This window comes from Punica granatum, chromosome 2 (assembly GCF_007655135.1).
Source record: "Punica granatum isolate Tunisia-2019 chromosome 2, ASM765513v2, whole genome shotgun sequence".
In the NCBI taxonomy this organism is placed as follows: Eukaryota; Viridiplantae; Streptophyta; class Magnoliopsida; order Myrtales; family Lythraceae; genus Punica; species Punica granatum.
This window is the reverse complement of record NC_045128.1, coordinates 34,673,160-34,695,639: the sequence shown is the minus strand read 5'-3', so window position 1 is coordinate 34,695,639 and position 22,480 is coordinate 34,673,160. Positions and strand designations below refer to the sequence as shown.

The 22,480-nt window shown below is 39.6% G+C and overlaps 3 protein-coding genes across 5 annotated transcripts; all 3 read right to left on the bottom strand.

Moving 5' to 3' along the window:
- Positions 1 to 122: 122 nt before the first annotated feature.
- LOC116196946 (probable catabolite repression protein creC) lies at positions 123 to 5,009 on the bottom strand. 2 transcript variants are annotated; one of them, XM_031526909.1, is made up of 12 exons: positions 4,520 to 5,009; positions 3,330 to 3,644; positions 3,137 to 3,245; positions 2,962 to 3,055; positions 2,705 to 2,755; positions 2,397 to 2,484; positions 2,217 to 2,300; positions 1,870 to 1,966; positions 1,692 to 1,779; positions 1,446 to 1,551; positions 1,263 to 1,355; positions 123 to 872 (listed from the first exon to the last, which is right to left on the bottom strand). In XM_031526909.1, the coding sequence occupies exons 1-12, from the start codon at positions 4,706 to 4,708 to the stop codon at positions 471 to 473; spliced, it is 1,716 nt and encodes a 571-aa protein (XP_031382769.1). In that variant the 5' UTR covers positions 4,709 to 5,009; the 3' UTR covers positions 123 to 470. The 2 variants fall into 2 exon arrangements, with proteins under 2 accessions (XP_031382769.1, XP_031382770.1); XM_031526910.1 differs by lacking the exon at positions 2,705 to 2,755 and having other exon boundaries at positions 4,520 to 5,007.
- Positions 5,010 to 6,543: 1,534 nt separating this feature from the next.
- On the bottom strand, positions 6,544 to 10,373 carry LOC116197621 (dnaJ protein P58IPK homolog). Its single transcript, XM_031527799.1, has 9 exons — positions 10,113 to 10,373; positions 9,210 to 9,375; positions 8,537 to 8,738; positions 8,249 to 8,409; positions 8,074 to 8,167; positions 7,775 to 7,987; positions 7,504 to 7,584; positions 7,192 to 7,410; positions 6,544 to 7,090 (listed from the first exon to the last, which is right to left on the bottom strand). The coding sequence occupies exons 1-9, from the start codon at positions 10,240 to 10,242 to the stop codon at positions 6,890 to 6,892; spliced, it is 1,467 nt and encodes a 488-aa protein (XP_031383659.1). The 5' UTR covers positions 10,243 to 10,373; the 3' UTR covers positions 6,544 to 6,889.
- A 4,396-nt stretch (positions 10,374 to 14,769) lies between these two features.
- On the bottom strand, positions 14,770 to 17,743 carry LOC116197736 (zinc finger protein JACKDAW). 2 transcript variants are annotated; one of them, XM_031527965.1, is made up of 4 exons: positions 17,177 to 17,743; positions 16,645 to 17,038; positions 16,217 to 16,446; positions 14,770 to 15,847 (listed from the first exon to the last, which is right to left on the bottom strand). In XM_031527965.1, the coding sequence occupies exons 1-4, from the start codon at positions 17,334 to 17,336 to the stop codon at positions 15,186 to 15,188; spliced, it is 1,446 nt and encodes a 481-aa protein (XP_031383825.1). In that variant the 5' UTR covers positions 17,337 to 17,743; the 3' UTR covers positions 14,770 to 15,185. The 2 variants fall into 2 exon arrangements, with proteins under 2 accessions (XP_031383825.1, XP_031383824.1); XM_031527964.1 differs by having other exon boundaries at positions 16,645 to 17,044; positions 17,177 to 17,742.
- Positions 17,744 to 22,480: the final 4,737 nt, after the last annotated feature.

Below are 22,480 nucleotides of genomic sequence, written 5' to 3'. Positions count from 1 at the left end.
ATAGTCACAATTGACTGAACCGTGAGCATCGGCATAGCTTTGCAAGCTCGCGTTCAAACATGAGCACCATTGTTTTTGAAAAGCTGCTTCTACAGAATATAACTCATCCGAGCCGCAGCCGGTTTTACTCAATGGCAATTTTTAATTATAAACTCGTACTTCGCATACATAATCCATATATATATATATATATATATATATATATATGTTATATGTTACCTACCTCTCCTCCGGTGCCAGGCAAAGGCAATTATCACCCTGGAATATACAAAAAAAGAAAAAAAAGAAAGAAAAGAAAAGAACAGCTGGTCTATCCATCCCACCAAAAATTAGATTACATTTACACTGAAAACCAACTGAATCGGACCGAACGAAACAAGGGTCACAATTAGCGACCTTCTGAAGGATTCCCTGAGCGCTGAGAAAACCCAATCGCTTCTCAGACTCTTCTTCATAAGATATCCAGGTCATTATTGCTTATAACCAGAAGAATTTGAGACCTTGCTCGATAGCAAGGGCTTGTCCTTCAGGCTCGTGCTCAGAGCTGTCTCAGGATTGCTGGCCCCTTGGGCTTCTGCGATGTGGGGTCTAATCCACACCTTGATGTGACCTTCTCGACATACTGTGAGGACAGACTCGGTGGTGAATATTAGTCCAGAGAGGGGCTCTGTGTGAACTCGGTGAGCGACCACCGGGGAGATTTTAGGAATATCTCTCATGCTTGGAGCGGGCTGGAGGGTACCCACAGGGGTGACATTGTCCCAGTGCGATGATTGGCTTCCAGTGCTCAATGTAGGCGAACCACCCGGAGGACGGCGAAGAGGAACGACAATCTCGTCCATCTCTAGGTCCCATAGAAGCAGCTGTGTGTCCTGCTCGATGATGAAGCAGAATCATAATACTGATCAAGCACTAGAGGCCATACCGATAAAACTATGGTTCGAAAACATTTTCTCACTCCTATCAACTTTTTTCAGCATGGAAAATGTCGGACCACATAATACACAAGCCATCTTGAAGGATCAAAATAAACCAAAAAACCAACACACACAACAACCAAGAGTCAATGATCAAGCAACCGAAAAATCTTGTGACAGTAGCGTGTCTAATTCAATGGGTAAACAATCATTTAACCCACAAGCCACTGTAGATTGTTGAACAGAGAGGAGAAAGGAAAATACCACAGAGACACTTTCATCTAAATAAAACTGCACCTAGACAGTATCGCAGTGAGAAGGGCAAAATTGTTTCTATCTCAATACCTGCCCAACAGAACCAAATCGGTACAACACGGAATCTCCTGAGTCATCAGAATTGGGGGATGACCAAAATGAATCAAAAGCAACTCCACTGACCTGCCAGCACCATTCAGATGTCAGTAATCAAGGCGATCGAAAGTAAACATTATTTAAAGAGACCCAGTTATGACCATCGAAGTAACTCACCCATGAGTTATGCCCTTCTCCCCAAGCAACGACCTTCCTATCTACCATACTCCAGATTTGGACTAAATCATCTTCACCTCCAGCTAGTACGTATTTCCCATCGTTGCTGTTATAGTTCTCTTTACAGTCAACATAAATTTTAATGCAGGAAAGAGAACAGAAGTATTTCACAGAGCAAGTGAAGGATGAAAGAGTAACATGTTCTATTTAGCAAGTACCCCACTAAAGACAGTAGAGAACACATACCTCCAAGCACAACATAATAAAGCACCGTAGTAGCTTTTACCCCCACATATCAATTGTTCCTTCGAGTAATCAAAGACTCGTAGATAACCTGTACATGAGTAAATTGCTTTAAGCTCATGTGGGTTTAAACATGCACAAAAGAACCATCTTGAAGATAACAGATCAGATCCATATATACCATCTCTGCCAACAGTAGCTAAATAGGTTCCGTCTGTCGAGAATGCTATGCCATTAATTGAACCTTGGCATATATGCCATCTAGCAATCGGATTGCTCTGCACATGTAATTATTTTAGGGGCTTCAGAAAGAGAGTGATGCACTAGGAAGTATGCCTTTCAAAAATGCATTGGATTTTGGCCAGGCTCAAACGTCATCAAAATTTAAAAATAATCATAACACTAATAATAGCAAAATAAATCAATCAAAACATGCGAAAATCTGAAAGTGCAAGCCTTAGAACAAGGAAATTTGATCTGAGAAAAGTCCAAAAACATGACAGGGTGAAGTGGCATCAACTCCTGTACCTTACTGTACCGTGCATGTGCAACAGAAAATTGAGTTGGATCTTTGATAGCTGGGAAAGAAGAATCCCCGGCACCTTCTTTACTCTAGAAAATGTAGAAAAGAAGATTGAAAACTTACAGAACAAACTTGGGCAACACTAAAGGAACTTGCTTTTTGTTGCTTTATATGGTGAAACTTGCCTTTTCATATACATATATATTTCCATCAGCATGTGCAACAACAAAAGCACCATCACCTCCAGGCACCCATGAAATGCAAGTACAGCGACTGTAGAAACAATAATCAATCAAAAAGCATGTCTACGAATGGTACAGGACTTGAATACAAAATAAACCAGATTCATTTTTTTAGTTAGAGGTACTATTGGGACAAGTTTATGAGAGGCAAGAAGACTTTGCAATCTCTTAAGACATAAGATTACATTTATTTGTCAGGCATCAACATTGATAAAACTTTCAGTAACATGATATTGTAATACTATCTTCACCATTTGTCGATAATCCTTCTGCTTGATGGAAAGTGCGTTGATGAGTTCTGGCTGTGTGGCATTGTGACCCTTTTAGAGACAACTTGGAATGAAAATATGAAATATAATGAAGCATCATAGGCTTGCATTATATGCATTTGAGCTACTGCTGATAAGCTTTCCAGGTGATATTCAGTGAGTGGTGACCAAAATAGAATCCACTCTACAACAAATTAGAAGAAAATTGGCATTCATTGAGGATATATCATTTTCCTTACCTGCCATTAACTGAACCATCCTTGTTATAATGTTGAGCCCCAACAAGCTTCTTTCCACTGTCCTGTAATTGCTGTCTCAGTGACACGGAATAGACTACAGCACACAGAAAATAATAAGTTTGTGGGTTGTTGGTTTCTGAACACCATGAACATTAATTTGAGTGGGGAACTATACCATCACCAGTACTTAACCCAATGAGCAAATCATGCCCATCCTTGGCATCGGAATCAAATGCATGGCAGACAGGATACACATTATTAAAATAGATGGCCTTCATTGGCTCCTAAAATCAGAACAAAGATCTCAATCAGAATCAAGCCAAAGCTGCCAAGTACTTGATCTCTAAATCACACACTGCAAAAGTTACCTTGTCTTGAGAATTCAAATCGCTTATAAAAAGTCCATCACCCATATTGAAGATCAAGTAGGTCCCTCTACCATCAAAATTCGAAGTCAGATTCGAAGTACTTGAATTCGAACCTAATGGTCCAAGCCTACTGCCCCCACTAATGCTCTTGCTCCCACCATTTCCTCCAACAAAGCTCAGGGCACGGCTCCCATTACCGCTACCCAATAACCTTGCAGCAGCAGATCGTACTCCACTGCTGGCACTGAAGCTCGAAGAGGGCTGAGATGGTGGGGTTGGCGGGGATGGCTTGTCCTTGATAGTGGCTACAGTTGCCTGACGATTAGATTGAACAATTCATACTATCAACCATCCATAGAAAAATATCGTGCAGCCCAAACACTAGGAAATAAAATGGGTGACATATTATTAGCACTTCTGCCATCAATATTAGAGCATATTCATGTATTAACAAGGCATAATAGCAAGGTAGGTTGATCGACACGTAGCTATGCAGAAGCATTTCCTATTATTTTGAACTAAGCTGATAGACTTTCAAATCAAATGACACAATCATAGACAGAGAAACCAATATATGTTTTGCAAAACATTAATCCGCTAGATCTGACCCTAAGATGAACTAGACTCTGCCTGACAAAGCGTAAAGCTTATGAAGCATTGACAGTTGATAATCCATTGGAGATTCAAAATCCAGAAAATAGAACCAACAGGTCGAATTGATATATTCGGCATGAAACAGAACCAACACACTTCAATTAGGAGTGATCAGGTTGGGGAGTGCATGAAATGAGCTTGAGATTTGCTGGTGAAATAAGTATCGCATCATGCATACATTTAAACATTGGCAATCACAAAAGTCGCCATTGACGTTCGAACTCTAGGATACTAAATCAAGACGGAAATCCTCTAACAGTTATCAATAAAATCACGCTGAAATGGAAGCGAAATGCCAAAACAAACAATGATCGGATATTCAATTCCACTAAATTGACATGAATCCTCATAAAACGGGAGACGAGAGATCGCCTCTTAGGCCGGCACCAATTAGTCAGCGGCCCCGGCAATCAAAATTTCAACGCGCAAAGCACCAATCGAATCAAGCGCGACCGACTGAGCGAGCACCCCCGGGAATATGCCGACTACAAAGGAGGAGGAGGAGGAGGAGGAGGAGGAGGAGGAAATTGACCTACCTGAGTGACGGTCTTGCCCTGGACGTAGTGCATCAAGCCGGAGGGGTGGCCTTTCTCATAGTGGAGCTTGTAGCGGCCCTCGGGGGACTTGAAATAGGTCTTGAGGCCGGGGGAGGGGGCGTTACCGCCGGGAGCGGCGGCAGCGGAGGAGGACGACGTGGACATCATGCCGTTGGCTGTGTTGATCATGGTGGCGTTGGTGGCTGTGGCAGACCGGGGAGCTTGTGATCATGACAGTGCTAGCTAGGGTTCTGGCTTCGCAAGCTCTGCGAGCGAGATTCAGAGAGAGAGAGCACTCGGTTTTTTTTTTTTTTTTGACCCCCCTTCTCCGGTGATTTTATTTATTTTGTTCCTCAGTGCAGAGAGAGAGAGAGAGGGGTTGCGGTTGGGGTTGGGGTTGGGGTTCACTCTCGGCTGGGCTTTGTGCTCTTTCTGTTAATAGTGGCTTCTCTTCAGTTCAATGGCTCCTATGGAATCAAAGAGAAGGAGGGGCCCGGATCATGTCGATCGCGGAGCCGAGAATTCCTATGCAATCGGTTTTCTATTTCTTCTAAAATATATAATAATAATAATAATAATAATAATAATAATAATAATAATAAAGAATTTTTCTCGGAGATAATATCTAATGCTTACCATGAAGAGGTCGATTAATTTGAGAATGAAATAAATGCTTGTGTTTAGCTGGTAAAAGCTTGATAACTGTAGTCGTCGTTTCAAAAAAGTCGCCGTGTTATTGCATGCTATAGTATGCTCTAGCTAGGGGGGCCTAGGGCATAGGTCAGAAAGATCTAAATGATGGTGCTTTCACTCGCGAGGATGCATTGGCAAATGAAGCTGTCCATAGTTGGATTTTATCCGCAGCTTAAGAATTTCGAATCTACTACAAGCATCTTGTGCTGAGATCAAATTAATGTCGAAATGAGATTAGTTTTAATCAATATGATGAGAATATTTGTGATCTCAACTAAAAAAATTAATGATATCTTTAAATTCTTATTATTTCATTTGCGTACAAAAATTCCAATGATTTTTATGTTACATAAAAGAAATTCCATCTTCTCACCGTAAAATAAAAATATATGGAGTATAGTATGGAAAAAAACATGCCAAAAGCTTGTAAAGGAAGAAACTTAAATAGAGGAAAATAGTAGAAAATTAGTATGGAAAATAGTTTTCTTCAAATTCTTCACACGAAAAGTGGAATTTCTACGTGATCGAATGCAATCTTGTTCCAACGTGCTCGTTTTTATGGTTGAAGGAATTATTTCATCTTTTGTTTTTCCATTTCTTGCAAATGCAAAATTTACGTCGACGATCGATTGAATTAGATGACTATCACCTAATGGTTAGATTAGAAGATCGAAAATACAATCTTGCATCTGCAAACTCATTACGAATCTCATGAACTCAATCAATGAGGAAAAAATAATGAGCGAAATAACACGGAAAATGACCGACATGGGAGACATCGATACGCGGATGTGATACTATAGAACGTGAATGTGGAAATTTGACTTCGTTAGAGGCTTGACTTGATCGGCAGAGCAAACCAAATATCTGATCTATGCATACTTTTTGTCAAACTGACATGTAAAATTCCTCATCGACGAATGAGCCACGATGTATATATTATATTATCTTATTAATATTGATGAAATAGAAGGATTTGGACTCTCCATGGATCAGAATATCCCGTGATGTATGATCCAAGGGGCTTCAATAAGTGGGCCAGATGGGCCGGGCACTTGGGCTTATTTGAGGAAAGGTAAAAGCGAGCACTTGCTTTATTTAACCTCCCCGAAACCAGCGAAAGATAAGGTGGGATTGCTTTGGTCTTCTTTCCACCTTTCGACCAATTTCGAACACAAACCAGACCCGAGTCAGAAACCCGTATGAACCCACAAGTTTGTGAATCCAAGTAATTGGGGATGTTTTTTTCCATCGACACGGTTGATTTTGGTTCCCCAATGTTAAAGCCGATGATACCACGAACTTACAGGGTACAGAAACCATAGTGCGTGTAACAAGACTCAATTTGATTATATCTCTAGTCTTTATAGGGCAAAAAAAAAAAAAAAAAATCGGATTAAAAAATCATGTGGGAGGGTCCCCTCTGCTCTGTAGGAGAGCCCAAATCGAACGTACCTCGGTACAGTTTCTATGATCAACTACCATGGACTTTGCAAATCTGATGTTTCTCGAAAGCAAAACTTTCTCCGGGATGATTACAACTAAATCAATGATCTAAAACTATACATGCCGCCAGGTGGTTGTCCGAGCTCGAGTTAGTTAATTGGGTCCGCATAAAGTTACCTCCACTTCATAGTTTTCTCTCCAGTGAACCTCCCGAGTCAAAGTCCCGAGCGATCAAAAATGGAACTCAAATCCTCCTGGGAAGCCGCCTCCCGGGAAACCGCCTTCAAAGGTGAAATGGAATTGCTGCCCACTGCCGCCGCCGCCGAAGGGATTGAAACCGAAACCGCCGCCGCCACCCCCGTGACCCATTCCCATGTCTTCTATGTCTTCCCCTCTATCGTATCTCACACGCTTGTCTTCATCACTAAGTACCTGAATGGGAAAACAGAATTAGTGTTAGTTTCTCCCCTACAACTTAATTCCAGATTATCAAAGCAATGGGTAATTAAAGAACTCTTTTTCGAGTTAAAAACCTCATATGCAGCTGCGATCTCCCGAAACTTGTTCTCTGCCTCTTCTCTGTTATCGACGTTCTTATCTGGGTGCCATTGCAAAGCGAGCTTCTTATAGGCACGCTTGATGTCAGCCACAGATGCAGTCTTTGAAACTCCCAATATCTTGTACCAGTCCTTCCTTTTGCTCATCTTCAAGGCCTTCTCTGCCCTCATCAGAGCTTCTCGAATACCCATATCCTGCACAGAAGCAAAACAGATCGCTCAACCCGTCAGATCTGTTGACCAACAGATTATGGCAGAAGAACAGTCCACCTCAGGAACTTCACTCACCTGCGGGGATTGTTGAGCTGCTGACTTGAGATCTGCCACAGCACCTTCCCAGTCCTCAGTCAAGAGTTTTGCTTCACCTCTCTAAAAAGAACAATACCCATAGATGAATACCGAACCAAAAGTTATTGTCAAAAACACACATACACACACAAAGGAAAAGGAAAAAAAAAAATCTCTCGTTAGATGAAACAGCTACCACATGTTACATGAGTGTCATAATTCTGTTTAAAGGCTGGAGACAGAGACAAAGAGGAAAATAGGAACAACAGACCTGAACTAGAGCTTCTGTGAGCTCTTCATCAATCTCCAATGCTGCAGTGCAGCTACTTAAAGCATCCTTCCCCCGACCAAGCTTGACCAAGACCTTACACAGGCCAAGATAAAGATGGACATTGTGTGCAGCATGGTCAGGATCCAGAGCGATAGCTGCTTTATAATCCTCTACTGCCACCCGCAACTTACCCTTATTTACATTGTCTTCTGCCTGTACAAATAAAAAGCTCAAGTCTGTGATCAAAGCTTAAAAAGTTATCCAATCACAATAAATTGTAAAGGGAAACTCATGCTTACACTTTTCGATTTCTTGAGCAAATTTTTCAATCCAAAGTAAGCCTTCTTTAGTTCACTATGCTCTGGATCAAGGCGGAGACCTTTTTGGTAATGCCTGATAGGGAAGAAATATATTACTATACTTTGTTAGCTGGAATCATGAACTTTTAACTTTCCCATTTCCAATCAAAAGTACCTTAAAGCCACATCATGATCCGCCAAATAATAATAGCCACGGCCACGGAGCAATAATGCATCTAAATTGTTCTCATCCTCCTTAAGCATATATCCTGTCTCCGCAATGGCACCAGAATAATCTTTCGCAGCCAATAACAATTTTACTTTCAGAAATTTTGCCTGCAATAAACAAGTCAAACAGGTTAAGGTGGTCTCAAAACTGAGAAGAGGGTATCAAGTCAGTAACTGATTGTCAAGCAACACGTTTTCATAGTTGCTCTTTGATCCAAGAGAGTCATAATCTCACCTTTGAGCATGCCGGACAAAAAACAAGCACAACTTTGTCAACATATTCCAGAGATTTTGTAAAATCTCCCGAGTCAAAGAGAGAAACTGCACTATCCAGAGCACTCTGAGCCTGGAGCAACTGAGACAGCTCCTTTTCTGCAACTGCTTTCCCAGGCTTTAGCTCCAAATATTTTCTGTAGCTCCTCTCTGATTCCTCAAATCTACATCACCCAAAAAGCGCCTGAATCATATATATTATTTGAATCAGGAATTGGAGAAGAAGGCCAGGTTTGGACATCTTAGTTTCAGTTGTAAGGACATTACATGAACTTATATAATTCACCGTTCTATGACCACTGATGCTAAGAAAATGGTGATAACAAAATGTAATATTAACTTAAAGGCCCCATTACTTTCAACTACAGTATCACTTTATCATCTGAAAACCAAGTAACGTGAAAGCTTGTGGGCTACTTTTCCTGGGAAGCGGCCAAACAACCCTTTGCGCTGATATACATGGCAACGTGTTAAAAGGCACTAACCATCTTATTCCAACATAGCACTATATTGTATGATGGAGAATTCAACAGCAAACAATAACAGCATAATGGAAGCTACATTATCAGCACAATATTTGCTCTTGATTAAAGTTGTAACTTTCTAAGCCAAACCAAAATTTTCTAAAAGAAAACCTGCATAGCAGACGAAGAGTAGAGGCGCGGTGGAAATAAGCTTCTGATAGTGTCGGATCTGCTTCTATGGCAGCGTTAAGATCATTAAGAGCCTCATTGTAGCGTTTCACCTTGATGTTTTGTGACACTCTCTCGAACAGCTCAGCTGCATCACCTGATTTTCCATCTACACAAGTAAGCAGGAAGAATGTCATATGTCTAGAATACAAGTCTTATTGTAAATAAAATAACATAAGAAAACAAACTAAAAGGAACACAAACTTCATATGTCAGATTCCCAGTCCAGATATGGATCTTGATTTATCACACACACCAGTTACTGAATGATTGATAAGCCAATAATATTCACTAACATTACCATTTTCTTATGACGTATCCTTATTTCCATTGATCACTAAGAAGTCAATATAGTCCAGCTATCAATCAATACCCAGAGGGCCCTAATTTACACAAACTTAGCCATTCACGTCATTAGGGCTTCTGGCATTGGCAAAAAATGAAATTTTGAAGAAAGTTCGACCTCGGATTTCCCAAAACATGTCGTCTTGAATTAATAGTCCGCTTAGGTGATCATTTCTGACTTCCACTTGGCTGTAGAATCCAGAGATCATCAACAACCTTTAAATTAATACCAACTAACTCGACCCAACTTTAAAGCGATTCACTATCCGTGTATTGCTAAAGCCCTGCATCCTAACTAATTCCTGCATTCGAACTACTAAAAATTGCATCTTCCTCGGTGATATCAACGAACGAGTTGCAAAGCACCGGTAGGCCCCAAATCTCCATAGCCGCAGATCGAAAAATGATGCATTGACCGCGCAATGGCAGTTCAATCACCAAAACAACGCGAGCCAGTTCAAGCAGTAGTGCCATAGTGGATCCGAGGGAGCTCAAACGTACCTACGGCGGACACGAGAGGCTGAAGAAGTAGCAGCTGACAAGCGAGGACAAAGTGGAGGATGAACACCGTATACACCAATCCCCGCCACGCCACGCCTTCCATGGCGGAGGCGAAGCTCACCAAATTCATCCCCGCCGGCACCCTTTTCTACCACCTCTCGAGGTGAAATTCCGACGACTCCGATTCCGATTCGATTCAGAGACAGAGAAAGGGAAAGAAGGGAAGAGGGAGAGGCGCGAGGGAGGATTGCGAGAGTGGGGACACTGCCTCCATGATATTCAGCAGGAAAAGGCCATTCCCGCTGAGAGAACACGTAGCTCCCGCCAATGATGGACCTCCACGTGGACATGGGGACGTAGTCCCGTGCTGATGCCAGCCAATAAGGAGCTGCCGCGTCATCGAATCAGCCTCATGGGACTGCATCAACTTTTTGTGGCGGAATCTGTGAGCATTGAAGAAATGGGGCTCGGCCCAGACCACGTTGGGAAGCCCCCGAAAAGTGGGCCGAGGCCAGAATGGTGAGAATTAGCTTGGTGGGCTTAGTCTGGGCCCAGAGGTGATCGTTTTCGTGAAAGTGAGCAAAACAATTTCTTTTGTCGCAAAGATAGAGATAAGAGAAGTCCCACCGACATTTATCGTTCGTTGATTCGGTGAAGAGCATGACCTTGATATGAACATCTAAAGTATAAGAGAGCTCAACTTGTGCGCTAGTCGGAAGACAAATTGCTTTAAATATATTGTTCATATCAGGGACTTGCATGCTCTTCACCGGATTAAGGATACACAAGACAGACCATAAGTTTTGTGCCTCTTGGATTTCAAGAGGAACAACCAAGCAAATTTCAAGTGTGTCTCGGGATTCCATTGGACCGAGCAAGCTCCAGGCCACAATAGAACACCACATCGGGGAAGCGACACCGTACCATTAACACTGCCAACTTTTACCCTCACGGCGGGGTCGGATTGCACATTTTCTATATTAGAATCCGAAGCAATCTCATTCTATTTGTCCAAGAATAAACGATTGTTAACTATAGCTAGTTTTCACAAGATAAATAGTAATCCAATAATCTAATTGGCTCGATTGGAACTGTTCTGTCATGCGCGTTAATGGGTGATATAACCCTTGTGCTCTTACTGTTTTAATTAATTAATTATATCTTTCATTTCCATGCGTGATTCAGTCACTCACCGCATATATACATACATATATACATACAGATATTATAGGTTAAAGCAATGATGAGTCATGAAAAGCAATCTCCTTTTGCCCTTGGTCGCATTTAATACTTGAGCTCCCACGTTGACTTCATCCCCCAACCTATTTCAGTGTAAAATTTCAATCCAAGGGGGACCAGATTACTGAAAAGGATCGTTGGTAAAGTCAAAAAGCCCCCCTCGTGCTCAGAGGCCCCAATAAGCTATGGAAAAAGCTTAGATTATACTACAAAGTTTGTCTATCCCATAAAGTAAACAATCCAATCTAAGAAAGAATTTCGAGATTGAAGAAATAAGAAAAGTAGGACAACGTTTAATTTCATTTTTCTCTAGTCCAGAGTTCAAGAGAAATAATAATGCACTAGACTGATATAGATTCCTCACTTCGACAAGTCTAGAGTGAAATTAGGCGGGACATTAACCTAAAAAAAATTATCGTTTATGCGAAAAAGAGTTCATTTTTTCTTATTAAATGTGGTCAAAATGTTTATTGAAGCGCTATTTTTTTTTTCTAACATTTGCTCTTTTAATACACTTTTCATCAATATTGAGAGCACAAATAAAATAAATTATGAAATCAACCAAAGAAAGTGAATGAAGGATAATTGCATGGTTTTTGGAAAACAAAAGAAAATTTAAAAAGACAAAGTTTTAAAATTAATGTTTTACTCGGGTTCTCAATGACGATACTCCCCTTTTCTTCTTTTACATTTCGTGAATAAAAAACTTTTTGTTTTTTGTTTTTTTTTTTACAGTGATAAACGAGATCGAAGTCCAATGATGCTCTCTTTTTAGTTTTAGCTTCCTGATTGATGCGCTTTTCACGACATACAATTAGAAACGGTAATGGAGGAGACATATTTGTTTTCTCGGTGATCGGTAAAATATCTTCTTCTTCTTCTTCTTTTCTCGGTAGTGAGTAAAATATCTTCTTTTATTTTTTTTTCTTTTCCCCTATTTCAAAAGTACAAAATTAATTGCTTATTAAGCGGTAAAAGGAGACCACACTTTGGTAACATAAAAACTGTCCTAAGTTTGTTTTTTCCTTCTCTCTCTCCGGTTTTTTTATTATTATTATTATTGGTATGAGGTATATATGTGCGATTTCCTATGAACACTACGTTCTTTTGGTGCAAAAAATTCCCAACATTCTCTCTGATGGTTCCAAAGTTGTAACTGCAATTTCTTGGTCTATTAATATTCTTGACATGAAGATTAATATTCTTGATCTCATTATTATTTGGGAGATGCCTGGAGGATTTTTACACACATGGATTGATAATGCATATAAAGCCCTTGCACACATATAAAATTTAATTAGTAAATGCGCAATAAGATCATAAGTCTGCTCTATTAATATTCTTGACATGAAGATTAATTTTCGAGAAAGTACAATATATATGCACAAATGTATATATTTTTTCGGTTGAAACACAAATGTATATATATAATAATATGTAGACTGTACATGTATGTGTAACTAGCTAGCTATATATATAGGGTTATGCCATTCTTGTGATAAGTTCTTAGCATACGTACAGTGCATGCTGGATCTGAAAATACGTACACCTTAAAAACCTAACCAGCTAATCAAAGTCACTGAGCAAACCCTAGCCTCTACTCTAGCCTTTTACTATATAAATAACATATACATATATAATATATTTATAGGTCCTCGCAATCTCTTTCTCGTTCATATATATATTTCTATATATATATATATACTATTTGAAAATCCTACCAAAATAGGGCACACGTTTTTTCAAACAAGTTGCAGAGACAGTAGGGCGACAGAACCCAAACCGCATCACTCCAGAAAAAACCAAAACCCGCCACCGTTGACGCAGTTGAAGGAAGATTGCCGGAATTCCCTTGACGGCCGGTCAACCCTTCCACGTTGTTTTCCGTGCAGCTTTGATTTAATTCTCTCTTTTCAATAGGTATATAATATAGGAAAAGGAGAGACTCTTTTGAGTTCGATTTATTATTACTTGCTCCAAACCCTATAATTACTCAACATGAAATTTGCATCAGCGAGCCTATCGGGCTGGTGGTTAGACGAAGCTAACCCGACACACTTTGTCGAGGGGCGCCATCGACTCAATGCAATCATTGACATGTACATGTAATCGCCCGACTGACAACAGCAAATATACTAAAACGGTATAAGCTATTCTTAATACGAGGACCACATAATTTCAAATTTAAACGTGGGAGTTGTATGTGTACGCGCTTTCATCAGTCACCCAAACAATGATACAAATCAGTCATTATATGGTGTCACTATTCCGGGAAATATTTATTGAATTTCACTGTGCGCAAGTGGACATATGTGATATGTCCATGTCTTAATATATTTCAAAAATGTGAGAGAGGGGGGGAGAGAGAGAGGAGGAGGATAAGGATAAGGAGGTGAAGACAGGGAATAAAACAACAAGAAGGCAAGGGAGGCAAAGGGAGAGAGAGAGAGAAAGAACGTGCATGGGATTGGGAGTTGGTTTCTCTTCTCTCCAAAAACAAAACATACCATTATCGACCTAAATTGATTCCAATTGTTCAATATTTGTTTCTTTAATAAAATTTCGGATTTGAGTTTTTTGAATGCATCATGATAAGGAGAATTTATCGACTCCTTTAAATCATTCTGACATAAATCTGTATCAATCGAGATCCATTAGATTTTCGGAAACTAAATGGCTGAGAACACAAAAAAATTTTTGAAAACATCCCTGTTATAGGGTTATTTTCAGACATCATGCACTGTGGGAGGGGGTCCACCACCTGCTGCCCTAAGGAAGAAAACTGGTCTCTCCCTGGCCTGCCCTGACCCTCTCTGTCCGTCTCTGATCCGCTGTCAGAGCAGATTCACGAGCTCTCTTTCTTCTTCTCTCATTTTTCCCTGAGTTTAGCTAAGCTATAAGCTTCTTCAATGAATCTGCAGTACTACTGCATATTATTAGTTGCTTTCAACGTCAAAATCTTTGACTGTATATCACTCCTGAGTTTATGGTAATATTTGTTATCATATGTTCATGTTTAATGAATTCATTATCAATCGAGGATCTTAATTACTTATTAGATATGGGGAGATACCCGTCAGTTGCTTTGCTCCTCAGACATGCGGGTGCAAATAGAATTCATGTTGGTACACATAAATCACGTTTGCACGATATATACGCCATACATGGCCACGAGTTTAACATTATGTATATTAAAAGCAATAGGTTGTTCATAACATCAAGCGGTTGAAGATCTGGGAATAATCACCATGGGCCCGATGTCTTTCCACAGTATATACGCGACGCTCTCTCTTGTCTAGGTTTTAGTTCTCAATTAAGTTTGCTCAATACATAGACTTATTATCACTGCAATAAGCTTTTTAGAAAGTATTAACTTAATACACTACTAGAGCTTAGCTAGGGTTATGCCTGATTAATATTATTAGGTATAGAGGTTCCGTGGTTTCCTTTATTGAATCCAAAACACTTACAAATTAAGGTAGTACATCGATCGGCAACAATTGTTTTTCCGGAAATGAAAAACTTACAGCATGAAACAATATTACAAGCCGCTTACAAAGAGAGTTTACTGTAGAGGCCCTTCTTGATCTGTGAATGGCTATATATACGAGAACCTCCAGCTTCGTTGGACAGGCAGTTTGATTCGGTTTCCCGGTCAGCTTCAAGTTCAAGGATATTCATACTTAGAAGGAGGCCGCTGAAGAACCACGATCATGTATATGGTATTTTACGAGGATCTCCCATTCAAACGGTTATTTCCTTGTCCAGTGCACAACCTTGGATTGCACTCATGTATCATTCCAACTCCTATGTTCGTCCCGATCATCAACATGGTCATTGAGGATTAGTCACAAATGTCTGGGCCAATCCCGATCCGATTGAAGAAGCAAACTTTGCCAACTCCTCGTGAAAGAAAAGATTATTACTAGGATCGTGAGGGCCACCGGCACCGCCATGGTCTCCTCCCATCCCGAGAAAATCCCTCGTCAGGTTCAGATCCATCGATGACAACCCTCCAAACCGCTGCTGCTGGTGATGGTCTGCGTGACCGTGCTTTACTAATCCACCGCTCATCATAAGCTGCTCCGGGCTCCTAGTGCTTCTACTTTGTGAGGAAGACGAAGAAGAGGACGATGAGCTCATGAGCCCAAAGCTGCTCCCAAACACAGAGCCCGGGTTGCTCCTTGTGGACCCCATCTGAGCAGCTTTCTGCAGGAGGGCAGTGGCTGACATTGGAGCCGGTGGCGGCTTCTGCTGCAGCTTACTGAGTTGGTGGTCACCGATATTGCTCTCGGAGTTATATGGGGTTCGGCCGCCCATTAACCCCCCCGAATTACTTCCCAAGCTATTTCCACCACTTTCTTCCTTCGATCCGATCTGCGGCAACACAGATAATGACAGACCAGCACTGTTGGGGATCATGCCATAGTTTTCCATTGTGGATGTCCCGAAAAGATTGTTAGCACCCGATCCCATCATAGCCATCTCAGAAAATCCTGCTCGTGATTTGAATTCATCCAAGTGATGACAGTTAACACGTAAAAACTTATTAGAATCAAAATTTAATTCGCTAATTTTCATAGAATAAATATGAACTGCAAACTAATTTAAGCGCTCGATGTGCATATATACATCTATGAAGAGAAACCGAATCTCCTTCGAACACATTTGGTTTGATTCACACTAACCAGGAATCCTTGACAATTTAGTTCATAGTTCATATCATTGGGTTTCAGCTACTTCATTATTTTTCTCGCCGAAAAGGTTTTTCTTTTTTTTTTAAACATATATACTTTCGTTTTGACTATGATCTATAGGAATTCATCAAATAAAAAAAATATATATATATGTCAGTTACAACGTACCGCCGATATCGGGATGTAAGAGCGAGCCGGACTGTTGTGGAATTCCGGCAATGTCTTGAACTCTTCGACTGGGAAATCCATGTGGTAATCCAGCAAAATTGTTGATCCGGTTCTCATTTCCGGCAGCCGTGTTCCCAAAACTGAGATTTGTGGCTGCAATCGAGGTGAGCTTGCTACTCTCATCGGCTAAGGCATCACAGAAAGCTCTGTGCGTGATGAAACTGTCTTTCCTGTAAATTCATGGAAAAAGGGGGGAAAAATAAAAGAGAAAAAGAAAAATCCGACACCGACTTCAATTAATTTCACACAAAGCGATCAAAAAGGTATTTATTGTTCAATCATAGGAACTGCATATGCATTTAATTCATCCACAGTGGGAAGAGGAAATGAAATCTAGTAAAGATTCTCAGCTAATATTAATTACCTACCTTGAGAAGAGGGTGCCGCAGTCGCACTTATACTCCCTCGTCCCGCAGATCTTCGAGTGAGCTTTCCAGTCGGACTGGACCGCGTATTTCTTGGAGCACTTCTCACACTTCCACTTCTTCTCGCCGTGCTTCCTGCTGAAATGCTTCTTTATCCCGGTGAGGTCCCCGAGGGCTCTTGAAGGATCGTGGTGGACGCATGTCTTCTCCGGGCAGATGTAAACCTTCTTCCTGATGACATCCTTATCAGACCGCTGCTTGAGCTTCCAAGGGAGGTTGTGGCCTCGACGGTGCAGCTGCAAGTTCTGGTCTCTCTGGAACCCTTTGTTGCATATCTCGCAGATGAACCGGTTCGTCGCCATAAGCGTCTTCGGCGACAGAGCGATGACCTCGGCATCTGGATCTAACGAGAAGAGATCAACAAGTATTAATCAAGCTCAAATCTATGTTGCTAACAAAACCCTCCGGGACGGGCCGGTACATAAACCGAACCGACATGAGAACACCGGGGTAGAGAGAGTGTGTGTGGGCTTGCCTGGAGTTCCGGGTTGGTTTCTCCTCTTCTTGGCAGCGGGGGCATTTCCGGCGGTGGCGGAAGGGTTAGGGCTAGGGTTAGGGTTGGCGAGGTCGACTTGGGGGAAGCTGGGGAGCGAAGTGGGTATCGAGAAGGCGTCGCCGGACATGAGATTCATCATTGCGCGGGTTAAAATTCGGTAGACCGGCCGGAAACAACCAAAAAGATTGAAGGGAAGACTTTGTGGGCGGGAAGCGTACAAAAGAGTAGGGTGGGAACCGAATGTATATCACCAAACACAAGCAGATAAAAATTCTTTTGGGAGTTTTGTTGAAAATGGAAAAAAAAAAATTCAAGGAAAAGAAAAAATTCAAGGGAAAAGTGTGGAGTGTGTGTTGCTTCCAAAAGACAGGAAAAATCTGAAACAACAAGAGAACTGATCGAGTTGGGGTTGGAGCTAAGTAGCCGAAAACTATGACACTGTGAACATTATTACAGGATTCGGACTGTTCTCTCACACAGACACAGAGACAGAGAGAGAGGAAAAAAAGAGAGGGTCTTGGTTTGGTCTTGATTGGCAAAAAAAAAGGAGGGAGGGGGAGGGGGAGGGTGAGGAGGAAGAAGGAATTGAGAAAATATTCAGTGTGTATTGCATAGTCGCGTGATTATATAAAATTCAATTAATAGTTGACATGTGTAAAAAATGCAGTTATAATTTATAAAATTTCCCTCTCCATCTTCACATATTTCGATTGTTGATTGAGTTTTAAATTGTCACGTAATTGTGTAATACTCATAGAATATCTTCTCTTAAGCCATTACCTACAACATTCTTGGCGCTGGGGTCTTTATGGTCTTCTTTTCTGCATATATTTTCATCATATATTCTCTTATCTCTTTGTCGAAGTAGTTCAGCCATAGACTTCTATGGGCCACACCTCTGTCTATATCTCTCTCAATACACACCTTGATATTATTTGCACAGCCCTCTAATTTTGATCAGATTAGTGGAATCTAATGGATGGCATTATCAAGCACGAATAAAGGGCGTATACTGACTCGAACGAAAATGACGTATTAAAAAATTACAACTGTTTTTCCAGTTTGATAATCGTGAATATTTTCACGAATATGAACTTGTCATAGCTATAGTGTAAATGACCTACTCGACTGAAAATTTCTAAAAACAAAGACGATTTCTCATGAATTCTTAATGGCGAACAAACCATTTCTGCAGTGTAATACTCTGTATACACGGCGGGAAAATTGTTTCATTATATCTTTTATATTCTATGGTCATCACAAATTCGAATTCTGAGTGAGAATTAGTCCCAAAATATAGGCAGAGGACCTCGTCAAGACCAAAAAAAGAAAAGAAAAAGAAAGATCAACGCATAGAGGGACGCACAAAAAAACGAGGGGTTTAAGCTTTGAGTTATCCGAGAAAAAGTGTTTTGTTGTTGTAATTAATGTAATGAGCTGCGATATGTTCAGATCGATGATCACTTGGTTGGGGAGAGTGCCTCCTTGCAGCATCAAAAAGTTAAGGCTCGTTACACGAGAAGAAGCCGCGACCTATGTTGCCTTTGTCGTCTCGTCTTCTCTGAGCTTTCGATTTTATGCTTCTTTTTTTTTCTTTTTTTGGGCAAAAGCTGGGAAGTTTTTTTTTTTTTAATAAAAGCTGTGAAGTTCTTTCATGCATGGCATGGTAAACTAAACTGTAAGAAGAAAAATAAATATAATTATATACACGGACACATATTATGTTATTAATTCCAAAAAGGCAACTTTCCAATTTTTCCACGAAATGGGAAACCAATAGAACCTGTTTTGACTCTGTAGGAAAAGATTGGGCTTTTAAAAGAATTTCACACCTTTCAACTTTATGCACTTAGGTTGATTAAAATAATTCAACGCTTATTTTATTTAAATAAAATTTTAAGTTCAAGTTTTTGTAAATATATAAAATTTATACTGAGAGAACTCTACCTCCTAGTGAATCGGTCCGGCTCGATTAAATTATGGTCTAATTAGACCTCATGGTATCATGATTTACATCGAAAAATAAAATAATTTCACCTTTTTTCCTTTGTGACTTGTGTGTGTGTATATGTGTATATGTGCTTAGCTCCAGCAGTAAAAATGATTGAACTTCTGTCGGGCTTGGACCCAAACATCAGAGTCAAAATTTGCCCTTCTATTTTATAATGACTCTACTGTATGGATTAATCATTTAAATTGTATCATCTAACTGTGTAATAACAATAATATAACAATTAACTCGAGTCCTATTAGAACATCCACAGTGTGACATGCAAAACACGAATGCAATAGTCAAAAGGATCAACTCGTCATCTGTATTTTGATCTTACCCCGCACGCATGCAGGGCCCTTTTGTATGTATCCCGCCTATATCCTATGCCTCGTGACACGCGCCTCCCATGACCACCCCTACACGGAACGATCTGACGTTTCTCTAATGTTATCAATAATCGGTATTTGGTTAATAAAATAAGTATATTGATATAAAACGATTGGTAAATATTTTCTGTAAAGATTAGTATTCTCTCCATCTATAGATCTCCAATTGATGAAAGCATATATATCATTAATTATTGAAAAGAAATTCGGTGAAAGCAAGATCTCGAATTAGTTGTCGTGCACTGAGTGTACAAACATATATATTGCTTGTGAAAGACTGATTTTGGGCTTGCTTTGAAGATTTGAGAAGACCCCTGTGGGGCTACCTATAGCTACAGTGCATGATTTATTAATATTATATACGTATGGAATTATTTGATCTAATTAATTAACATACAATATAATACCGGCGAGTATATTATATGATATATCTATAATACGTACACATAAAAATATATATAATATACATTCTTGATCTCGACATGTTTATTAGATTATTCAACTGTTTTGTTTTCATGCATTTGGATACTTGCCAGCAGAATCGATGCTTCCCCTAAGGGTATCCAATGATTCAATATATATATATCTCTCTCTCCTTCACGTACATATACATTTTGTCATGTTACAATTACGTATACAAATACATGTACACGGCAAACCATATTTATTTTATAATCATTACCCGAAAAAGTTTGTTCGATTAGCGTAGTCCAGAGGAGAATAAACGTGCCGGATTTTCTTGTCTCGGTATAACTCTACATATGAATAATGTCCTCGACTATAATAATGGTGGCAACCACAGTCCGTGATATCCATACCCGGCCCATGCATATGGACTCACACGTCCCAGCGATTATTATCATTCACTAACTTGTTTACAGGCTACAAAAATCGGAAGCTATAAGCTGTTACGTCGATGCCTATAGATCCTGCTGTCGATATATCGATCCCGGTTTTCACCATCGGCCTAGGGTAGTAGCTGATTCAAGAGCTCTTAGCTAATTAAGAGGTTGGATGGGATGGATTCCTAATAAACGGAAGCATTGTTAGGTTTAATTAGTTGATCACTTGGCAATAGAATAATTATTAGAAGGAATGTTGCTAATCCAACCACGTCAACGATTTTGAAACTTTATTGCTTCTTTAGCGGTCTTCTTCTTCTAAGCAATTATAAAATCAAAACAGACAGAAAAAGAGGACGTTACACTGTGGCCCATGTTGTCTTCGGCAATCAAGAGATTTCAGTTTCGATTATGGTGGTGAGATTATTCATACTTTTTTATTAATTATTAATATTATAACTTTTATTTTATTATATTAAATTCATGAATCTCTTTAAAATTCAAAAATATATTGAAGCAATAATTATGTGGGTAATTATTTTTTATTTAAGTGATGGAGTTGCTCGTCTATCAGTGGGTTGGTTTGGAAGGATAAATTCTGACATTTTCCTTGTTCAGCTCGTGGAGATGCGCAGTTACATTAATTCAAACCTACATACTATTGTTAGGTTTTAGAGTGGGTCCTATTGAATTAAATTAAGCTGCTGACCAAATTAATTATATGCTTTCATTCTCGACTCAGAATAAAAAATAACAATAATAATATTATTAATATTCTACATCTAATAGCATAACATCAAAGATCAATAATGCGCAATAACGTCATATATGGTTAGATATCTAAAAGTCAATAGTCAAACTATTTTCTATATGTTAACATTTCCCTGTGATATTACATAACAGTGCGCAGTGCCATGTTACCCAAGTTACAGTTTACTGCCGGATTTCCTGGTCAAGAAATTTCCCACGCACTTCGCTGAGAGGCTCGTTCATATGTTCGATCGGGTTTATGGGGCTTTGAGGTCAGACAGTACTAGATAATTCAACATACTCGAACCGATACAATATCTTTCAAACTGCAACCGGATTCAGATTAAAAAATGGACAGGTAATTAACCCTGAACAACTCAAATAATATGAGATGATCATACTTGTATATTCTAGAAAACCTTATTAGATCTTACCCCAAAAAAAAAACCTTAATAGATGTGACATTACTTTTCTATTTATTTTTAAATACACGCAATATTTATATATTTTTGTAAAAGTGGTCCAACTAAATGGAAGGAATCCTGTAGTGCAATCAATTATTCCATCGAGTTATTCAACATGTGATTAAATATCTTACTAAAAACTAAGTAAAATTTTTCGAAATACGTATAGTTTATTTCTAAATTTGTATATTTTATTTCGAAATATGCGTAACTTACTTTAGAATTTGTGTAATTTAATTCTTTTGTTAGAAATTTACTTTCTTTGTTATTAATTTATTAGAAATTTAAGTAATTACATATTGTAGTAATTTACTATGATTGTACGGTATAAGTGATTGCATCTCAGACGATTCCAAGAAGAATGTATGGGTTCAAGTCATCCGCAACCTTACATAAAAAAAGAAAAAAAGAAAAAAGAAAAAAAAAAGAGAGTCATCTGCAACCTTAAAAAAAAAGGTGATGGAAATGTCAATGCTGAATCCAAGAGGCCCAAACTTTTCATCCTTTTCAAAAGGCCCAGTAGCACTCAGGGATGCCGATCCCAGTCAACTAGGCCCACAAACGGTCCCCACGGGGCCCACACGCCTTTCGAGGCCTACCATACATTCTTGTGATAGTTTAATTTGAACCCCAAAGTATCGTCCCTTTTACAACCAACCACCTGCGAACCTCTCCCATTTTTTCTCGACCTTTGAATATATTATTTACCCTCCTTAATCCACTCGTCATATTTGTTCGGTTCCGCTTCGGCCTGAAATCCCAGGTTACCATTTATGTTTGTATCGGATCTGAAGCGGTAGTATCGTACTATGTTGTGAAGTTCAATCGTGATTTCACCAATACTAAGG